This window comes from Corvus hawaiiensis, chromosome 2 (assembly GCF_020740725.1).
Source record: "Corvus hawaiiensis isolate bCorHaw1 chromosome 2, bCorHaw1.pri.cur, whole genome shotgun sequence".
Lineage (NCBI taxonomy): Eukaryota > Metazoa > Chordata > Aves > Passeriformes > Corvidae > Corvus > Corvus hawaiiensis.
In genome coordinates, this window is record NC_063214.1 from 82,698,901 (window position 1) to 82,708,902 (window position 10,002).

The 10,002-nt window shown below is 40.9% G+C and overlaps 1 protein-coding gene across 5 annotated transcripts in view; it reads left to right on the forward strand.

Moving 5' to 3' along the window:
- FARP1 (FERM, ARH/RhoGEF and pleckstrin domain protein 1) overlaps positions 1-6,676 on the forward strand; it is a 205,038-nt gene extending 198,362 nt beyond the window's left edge. For 4 of the 5 annotated variants that reach the window (XM_048295826.1, XM_048295827.1, XM_048295829.1 and 1 more), the window contains exons 24-27: positions 157-320; positions 2,785-2,892; positions 3,843-3,994; positions 5,080-6,676. In XM_048295826.1, coding sequence (XP_048151783.1) covers positions 157-320; positions 2,785-2,892; positions 3,843-3,994; positions 5,080-5,161 — 506 coding nt within the window. In that variant the 3' untranslated portion in view covers positions 5,162-6,676. Of the gene's footprint in view, positions 1-156; positions 321-1,716; positions 1,854-2,784; positions 2,893-3,842; positions 3,995-5,079 lie in introns of all 5 variants that reach the window. The other variant, XM_048295831.1, reaches the window with a different exon arrangement.
- Positions 6,677-10,002: the final 3,326 nt, after the last annotated feature.

Genomic DNA, 10,002 nt, shown 5'->3' on the forward strand with positions numbered 1-10,002 from the left:
ATGTAATAATCTATTTAAAGTCTGCACAAAATTATTTCTAAAATGGTGTTTTAAAATTAGTTCACAATACTGTGGACAGAATGGATTGTTTAATTTTTCCAATTATATATGTTGTTGCATAGAGGAAGAAAGATGCTTTTTCCCTGCATTTCATAGAGTCTCCTGATGAAACTACTGTAGACCAGGAATCTGAGGACGACCTCAGTGCATCCCGCACCTCACTCGAACGTCAGTCACCACACCGTGGCAACACTACGGTGCACGTCTGCTGGCACAGAAATACCAGTGTTTCAATGATCGACTTTAGTGTTGCTGTGGAGGTATCTGCCTCAGAACGACCTGAACTGCAGCTCCAGGCTCGCTTTTGAATGACAATTTCCTTTTTGCTCCTCCTTAACAAGTGCACTGTTCCCTTGTCTCCTTCTGGGGAAGTTTCAGGCACGCTTATTAAACCGCCTCCCATATCCTCAAATGCTGGCATAAACCGTCACTCAAGAAGCACGTATCTGCTCCTGTCGTGCACCTCTGTACCGTTAGAGCAGTAATTTTCATAGAAGCAACTGTCCAGAAAAAAAGCTGATGCCCTTTAAAATGTAAAGCAGTTCAAACTGTCTTAATGCTTTCCGTTACAGAGGCATTAAGTCATTGCTCGAGCGGAAAGGATATTGTCTTTAGCTGCTGCAGCCAGAGTTTTAATTATGTGTATTACTAACTTATTTCTTTACCTAGCCATCTTTTCTGGAACTTTGTCTCATTGCTCAGTCTCATCTGCTTTTTCTTTATTTGCATTTTCCACCTCAAAACAAACCCCGTTTTTTACCCCTCTGATCACAGCTAAGCCAATTTGATCCACAATTGTTAATTCTGTATGCAACAGCCGAGGTGCAGACATTGTCTTTTCAAAGATTGAAACTACCTAGCTCAGTGTAGGTTTTACAATGAGGTGGTAAGCCTGCTGTGGTGTTCTTCCTTCACCCAAGAGAGTCCAAGGAGCTCTGCGTACTTTATCACAGCCCTCATCAAATGGAAATTTATGCTCTATGAAAATGGAAAAAGGAATCTTAAAGCTGAGTGGATTTGCACTCAAGTGGCAGCCCTCAGACATCAGGCCACCATTGCTCTAGAGAAGATGCACTGATGCAGAACATAGTGATGCAAGGAAAAACATATTCACAGGTTGCGTAACTGCCTCTGTTTTTAAACAGGAGGTGAGTTTGTTGCTGAAATATGACAAGATTATTCTGTACTAAAAAATGCTGACTGTAGAGCCTCATTTCAATTCCACGTAGGTGGGATTTTCTGCTCTTTATGCCCTTTATACCCTATATCCTGCAAGGGAGGAATAGTTCAGCACAGGATAAGGTCTCATATTTTTCCCTAAAGCAGAGGGCTTATCACAAATAGATATAAAACTTACACCAGTGACTCATTCTAATGATTAAAACATTCAGTTAGGCAAATCTAACTAAGTCTGAGATCAGTGCTCATTGTTGCTCATTTTTGTTCCTTCCCTGTGCCTCAAATGAACACAAAGCAGCGAAGACCAAGCACACCCTGGAGCCATGCGTTGTTCTGTGAAAACATCTTCAGCTCCACTACTGCTCCATGCGTGGCAGGTCCCACTCATGCTCACGTCATTCTGTCGGTGACTCTCACTTCAGCATTGTCGTTTATTTTCTTTGTGTCTCTCCCTCCTTTCTGTCTCTCTCGTGGTAGAAGATCCTCTCTCTGTCAGTGACTGTTCCTCCCTACCTGCTGGACTGATCAGTGATCAGCGGCCTGTTTCCATTTCATATGTCTGCTGGTACCGAATGCAAAGCCTGTCCTTTTATGATATCCTCCAGAGTAATGAGGTAACAGAAAATTAAGGAGTACACCTGTGACTTAGAGCAAGGAGGCAGTAGGCCAGAAATCAGAGAATAGGATGATTTAAAGGAAAGGCTTTAATGCATATCCAAGGCTGGTGAAAACAGAACTTTTTAAGACTCCTTCATTTGTAGTAGCTACACCAGGACCCCCAGATTTTGACTATTAAGCTTTACAGATTAAGTTATTAGCTTCTGTATTAGATAAAGAGAATGATGTAAACAGCTGTTGTGATCGAGGCAGGAGCCCTCACAGTCAACAAGGAATGGGAAGTCATTAATAATTCACTGAGAACTCCTGTTTTCATTTGCAAGGAACAATGATGGTCTGCTTTCCATCTTCACTATGTGAAGAGCAGTTTCTTCAACCAGCCATTAAATACATGTACTTGGTTATGGCTTTCTCCTCCTTTTTGTTAAACTATCCAAAATCCAGCTAAAAATAAGGTTAACAGTCCTTGTTTTTGAAATCTTTGAAAAGTACCATGTGAGCTCTCTGGTTACAGAGACCACAGTCTCTATGTGCAATTCTAAAGTATGTCATAATTTTCCTTTACATCACAAATTCATGTCAGACTTTCTGTTTCCATTCTATTCACATATCATTCTAAAAGAACAGAGTAGGATTAACAAGACTGAAATGTAGTAATATATTGCTGAAAGCCACCTCCATGGATAAAATGATTAGTGTAGTAGCATTGAGTTTTCAGAAGTACCCAGCTGCAAACAAAAAAATACATTACATAAAGTACTACTCAGCAGTAGAAAAATGCAGAAGAAAAGTACGTCCATTCAATTGAAGCATTTTCCTGTACAACCAGGTCACATAAAACCAGATAAAAGCAAATGATTTTTCTTACAATAATTAAGCTTCAGGTACTTTTCACTGTTTTACTTGGCTGCTTTTGATCTGTTTCAGAACCAGCTGTCTGGAAATCTCCTAAGAAAATTCAAAAACAGCAATGGGTGGCAGAAGCTATGGGTGGTGTTCACCAACTTCTGCATGTTCTTCTATAAATCGCACCAGGTAACCAACTGGGCAAGTGTGAGTGGCTGGAGAAGACAGTATGAGGTTCTTTTCCAAAGAGGGACAGCTCCACATACAGCCTTCACTGCCACTGGCACACAGAGCAGGGCACACTCTGCTCTTGGGTCAGTTCTTTCCTGAAGCTTTCAACAGTCACAGTACAGATCATTCTTGAAAGCACAGCAGAGCTCACCACTGCTCAGAAGCTGCGGTGCAAGTTTAAACTAGGCTTTTCTCTTGCACAAATTCTAAGATCATTACAATTAAAAACTTAAAAATGACTTAAAAATTTTGTTTACCATTGCTGACACTTAAGCCAAACAAGAGAGAACAGCAGTCACTGATTTAGTCCACCTGAGCAAACATCTGGGATTTCTGTCTAGAATCTGTTGGACTTTTGCATCTGTTTGAGCAGGGCATAAGCACAAAGTAACTTGAGTTGCTACATTGTGCTTTCATGTTATAGAAATCCTTAATGATTAAAGGAGGAATTGGAGGATATTCTACACGTAAGAGGGATGAAGAAATCATTTGCCATACAGTAAAAGGACTTTAGCAGTGAACCTGCCAGGTGGCCAGCACACCTCTAAAGGATTAGGTGTTTGCAAGGCAAGGATGAACCTGTGTGGTGCCCTGCCAGTGGCAAATGATGGAGCCTTATGTTCATCAGTTTGAAAGTAGTGAAACTCCAAGATATCAGCCAGCTTTCCTTCAAGGGAGTACTGATAGGATCAGCCTGCAGCAGATCCTTATGCGAAGGGTCTATAATGATGACCAATTGAAAGTACCAGACAATTAATTTTATTGCAATTGTATAAATCTGTTATTTTTCCGCACATGTAGAAATGCAGTGACCTTTAAATGAGTGTGTAGCTGCCTTCCATTTACTTACGTGCTCTCTTTACTTAAGGGCATTTGATCTCACAGCACTTTCCATCATATCTTTTCAGGACAATCATCCTTTAGCCAGCCTTCCTTTATTGGGCTATTCACTTACCCTTCCTTCTGAATCTGAAAACATTCACAAAGATTATGTGTTCAAGCTGCATTTCAAATCCCATGTGTACTACTTCAGGGCTGAAAGTGAATACACCTTTGAAAGGTAAGTTTGTTTTCTTTTAGAGAAATTTTTTGTTAAATTCCAGGAGCATTCTTCCAAAGGTGAGTAGATGCAAAGTTTAATAAATTGGTTCAGTAATACACGCACATGGTTCAGCACAACTGGAGAAAGAACCTTTAAAATTATAAAAGAAATTTTAAACCTGATACCGCTAAAATCACATGATTGGTTTTGATGGTATGGAAGCAGTAATAGTAATTACTGCAAAACCTGGAATTATCCAATCAAAATTGATCAGGCTGGCTGTATGGGGAGCTCCATATCTCAGACTTCAGGAAGCATGTGAACAGATCACAGGACATCTCAGTAGCTCTTCAGAACAGCTTTGCTTCCTCTAGTACAACTTCATGGAAAATCCACACCTGAAATAAAATACCAGTTTTTATAGAAGCAGCTGTTCCTCCTACATATTTATGCCACTTCACCATGTAATTTTTACACTTCCCACTGAACATCAGATACATGGAGAGCTGGGGAAAAGGCACTACTCCTCCTAATTTGTGGTTTGTGATTGTTCATACATGGAACTAATTTAGTCCTTTTATATGAGGCATGAGCATGTCAAAAATCATGACATCTTCGTCAAAGAAAGCTATTCTTAACTTTTAGCCATGTCAGTCTAAAACTATAAACGAGGCAGATTGTGGGAAAGTGGTGATAAAATAAAACCACACAATGCCTTTATCAGTTCTAGGAAAAAGAAGTAGAAATTGCAGCTAAAGTACATTTTTTTGCTCTTAAATTAAGAATGGTTGATCTCAATTGCTCATTGCTTGGACAACTCAGAAAAAAGATATTTGGTGTCTGCAGAGCAAGTAAAACTACTACTAACTTCATGAGTTTTGGGTCCCATACCTGCTGTCTGTTCTCTCTAAACCTCCTTACAGTCATGGCAATTGTGTGGATCCCCTTGACTTCAGATAGACTTAGGGGTGAAGTAGGAAGATGCTCCCACAGGCACTGAAAATCAAACTGTACAACCAATAGCACAGACCGTATCTGTCAAGAAATCCTCCCCGGCAACTGACCTTTCTTTTGTTTGTGCCTCTCCTCGTGCCTCCTCACAGATGGATGGAAGTGATCCGAAGTGCCACCAGCTCTGCCTCACGCCCTCGAGCTCTGAGTCACAAAGAGCCTCACGCCTATTGACAGCTAAACAAGCCGTTGTGTTGATTGTCCAGCAGCTGCTGATTTTCTAGAGGACATTTGAAACTCTTTTTCTCCCTCCAAGTTTAAGAAAACTTACACTTTGGTAAAAGAAGAGAATAAGTATGGTTTTGCAGAATCTTTCACAATTCCTCAGCAAAACTGTTTAAGTTCTCCGTATATACAAACTAGCTTACCATCATCCCAGTGGCTGCGGTTTGTTTCATGTCTTGTATTTTGTCATTCTGTGCTGTTTTTAGCTTGTGCCAGTATTAAAATATTGTCCTTATTAGAGTGCCAAATGCCAAAAGACAGTTTGTTGCCTCAAAGATTGCACCTAAAAAAACTCCCAGATGACTGAAATCTGAAAACTTTCTCCTCTGAGGCAAACACTATTTTCTTCTCTTTTCATAAAAGTATATTATTTTTTTTTACCATGTTAATCTGTAGACTGCTGGGCTTTTAAATGTAGATGAATTTTCACAATATAGAATATAATTATATATACAGCAAGCAGTCTAACAGGAATGAGATAACTTTCAGATTTCATGCTTTTTTTCTCAGTCTTTCTACATTTAATCAGCAACAATTTACTAATTTTCTATGTTTAACAAGGAAACAGTTTACAGCTCATTGTCATTTCCCTTTGGGGTTACAAATCCATGTGGTATAAATAAAGTATAGGGTTCTTACCTAACCATTTTCTTGGTGCAAGTTGACCAAATTGTTCATCTGTTGGCTTTGAAAAGTGAGTACTACTTGGAAGACAAAAAATCTTTAAAATAATCCAGTGCAATATTATTTGGGCTGTTAATGTACTGTGAATGGTATGTACAAGAAGAAATTAAAGGCTGTGGTGACATTCTGCTGTTTGTTTTACGAACTTGAAAGAAAACCTGTATGCTACAAGAACCGCAGCTATTTGTGATTCATTTGTAATGTTTTGGTAACTAAATTGCTCTAAGCTTTAGTACTGGGGGTACTACTGAAGCCCCAAGTTTTCATCCTGCTTGCTACACATCCCAAATTGACTTCCAGTTTATTGTCGGAATTTCAGTCTCTTCCTCTCTCTCCCGGGGCTCAGGCAGAGAGAGCGACTTACACAACCTGCAGCCGAATTACCTATTTTGTATGCCTGGCTTTAACAGCAGCTGGCACTCCATTTTGGATAAGCTGGTGGTGCACTGAGAAGGTTGGCAGCACTGTATCTACAAGGCTTAGATGCCTTTGCTCAAGTTTTAAGAAACACTGTTACCAGGGTGATGTAAAACTTCCATTAGCAGAAGTTTGATGTGCTGGTAACCCCCATCACCATTACATGCCTTGGAGGAAGCACAGTGCTAAGCAGAGGGGGCCTGAAGGTCAGTCTGGGAAACGAAGCTGGGAAGTTCGATCCCTGCTTTTTCTTCATCCAGCTCCTCGCTTTGTTAATGGCTTATCTGTGTGCAATGTGTAAAATGGCTTCTTACAGCTTTGCTCACAACAAAAGGGAATAAAATACCTCACAATACCATTGTACATATGCCTGTTTTGAGACAGTAAAGACTTCTTTCTATTACCCCCGACCTCAAACATACCTCCATCCAAGATGAGGATGGGTTCCTAACCCCTTAGGACATGCAGCAGTCCCCATGGCCAAATCCAAGCACACCTTGACAAAGGGAAACTCTTTTCAGAGCATTTCCTTCACCTGCATGGAAACTTTCAGCCCCCTGGACAGGTAGCATTCTGCAGTTGCTCTTTTCCTCAGCTATTGCCCCTGGCTCTCCATACCAACGCAATAATCACACCTACCCTAGAGCATTGCCTCTGCCTAGGATGTGCTAAGGACAAACTTGGAAACTAGGTAGGAAAATCTGAAGCCCATTTTCCCAGCTGCAGCGCCCACTGCCTTGTCCATTCCAAGCCTGTGACCCACCTCTGTATTAACAGAATTCCAGTGCTTCAGGACTGACCTGGACTGTGACCAATGATCTGTGTAGCGAGGAGAAGACGAAATAACACAGCATAAATGAACAACAACTCAGCTGTAGCCTTACTGGTCTGGAACAACAATGCTGAAAAAGCAACAGCACTTGATGTTGCTATGAAGTAAAAGGCTGCAGACCTGATCCCACCAAAAATTATTATTACTGAGTGGTCAAACAGTACCTGTAACACCTTAGGGCCCTGCCTCTTCCCTTTAGAATTGTTATCTCTAACCGTGAAAAGATTTTTTAAAATGGAAATTATATTGAGGGCCATGCCCCTAATTCAGCCACAATTGAATTTTAATTTAGAACCCTGGGGCTTGTTGGATACAATCTTCATTAACTGTTATCTGCTTTAGTAGTTTACTCTGAACCATCAAAAGAAATCAAGTAACACCTTTTCTCAGCAAGCTGCATTTTCATACAAGGTGAATTTGGAAAATAAGGCAAAGACCAAGATACAGTATTTATCCTTAACAGCAGAGACCAAGCTAGGCTGTGGATGCAACTTTCAGAGTACCTACCTAATCACCATTTTTACCTTTTTGTATTATATTTTTCTTATAGAAAAGAAAGGTTTAAAGTAAGATTCTTTTTCTTCTCTACTAGTGCGATTTTTTAAATCCTTTTTTAAAATGGAGCCACATGAACTGCTGTCCACTGTCAGCATTTTTCTAGTTGTCTATTCCCAGGATTAACCCAAAAATGAAGTGATGGTAAGAGAGTAAAGTCTACTGTCTTGGTTGTATCTTGGAACCAGGCAGAGTCCGCGTGTGAATAAAACTCAATGTACTAGAGCAATGTAATATAGCACCACTTGTTTTTAACCCTGATTCACATCATATTGCTGCTTGTTCAGACAAGAACAGCCTGCAGAGAGGCAGGGTCACTCTGTGCCAGGTCAGGAGCCATCACTAAACATTCCTGTCTCAGCTGCAGGAAAACCTCAAACTGGGCACTCCAGGAGATGTACTGCTGGTGTTGTTATGACTCACCATGAAATAGTTGCCAGTTTCCAATAAGGAAGAAATAAAAACAAAACGGGGACTTTACTGCCATAGGAGGTTGCACCACAGGCAAAGGGATCAGAAACACCTGGACTCCTGTGGTTTTTTCAACAAGATTAAGCATCGCCACCATTTATCTGCTGTCTACTTTAACCTCTGTTGTGTTTGATAATATACCTCAAACCTACCTCTTTTCAGAACATTTTATTTAAACAACACTGACACCTTAATGCCTTTGTAAATTTAGCTGAAACCAGACAAAAATGACAGACTGAAAGACAAGGCAGCAGGTAGGGGAAAACCTGCTGTGATTTCAGAAATCTTGATAAAAGAGAGACAAAATCAGGTTTAACAGCCCACCATTCCATCAGCCAAGAACAAAGAGGATCAAGAAAGACCTGAAAAGCCCAATTTTGCCCATTCTTTCTTTCTATACAGGACCAATTACATGCTCTTCGCCCTCAAAAGCACGGTTACGTATGTGCAGGCAGATGCACTCCAGTTGCTACACCACATGGACACTCCCTCTGCCCTGGGGGCACAGGAAAGCTGGTAGGGGACAAAATAATGGGCAATGTGCCACACATACGGTTTTTAGCAGCAGAAAATAGTTATGAAATACAACTACAGGCATGCAGCTGTCACAGTCTGTCACCAGTTAAAGGTGCAATCCTTGGGGGGTGAGCAAATGTCATTTGTTGTGAGCATTTCATCAGTTTCACTGGGCTGGCAGGATGGAGACTACAAGGTGGGTTTTAAATCACTGCAAGTGCTACAGATTCTGAGATGACTACCATTAAAAACCAAACACTGATCTATAAACTTTCTGTATATCATTACTGACACGAGTGCAATAACTGCTCTAGGAGCCCACAAGAGCATCCCCTCCAGGGGAGGGGCTCTGAATCTCATCTCATGTCACTGACCACTCCTCACTGACCACTCAGGTGGCAACATTTCATGAAACTTTTCCTTCTTTATTTCTAGGTCACATAGTTTACAAGGAGATTTATTATGTTGGTGTAGAGTGACAAAAGTAAAATTTAAATACACGGTTATAAACAGGCAGCAGCATTACAGAAAACAAGATACACACTTTCACGGTCCTCTGTAATCATGCGTTAAAGGTGGCAGGAAACCATTGTATACAATTTGTCTATGGCATATGCTCAGTGCAGTTACCAGCACATCTGCAAAACACAGTTAAAAGGAGCGAGCAGATTTGTGCTATACCTTCAGCTCCTCCCCAGCAGCTTACAAAAACGATTTGCAATTCTCCTGCTCCTTGCATTATACCTGTGCTTATCAGCACTCTGGATAATCTTCCAATTGTGACATTTTTGAAGGCAAAAATGCATTTCCTTCAAAGTCAGGTTACTGTAAAACTACAACTGGTACCATGCTGTTTAAAAAGTAATACAGAATGTCACATAAAGTAGTGAGAGCTAAACAAGACATTGCCCAAGTACATTAAGAGCACATTAAGAGGCAGATGATGGGATGACAGGGTACAAGAGGATGGGAACTCACACCAAGCAAGCTGCTTTGCAGTGAGGTGCCAACACACCCAGCCTCAGCTTCCCCCTCCACCTGCCCCTCCTGCACAGTGGGGCAGAACACCCCAGTGAGGACATTCTGCAAAAATCAGTTCCATCTTCTGTTCCCACAAGCTCACACACAATGATGGAGCTGCAAAGGAACCGTGGCACTGCGGAGTGAAGCTACTGCTTTGTTACTACACCAAAAGCATTCTGTGCACTAGCACATCATCCTTCAGTAAACTGGTCAGCAACTACAAAGTGCAATTGCAGGGAAAATTAAGGTAAAAAAATAGATTACACATCTGAGAGTTACAAAAAAGCAAGCC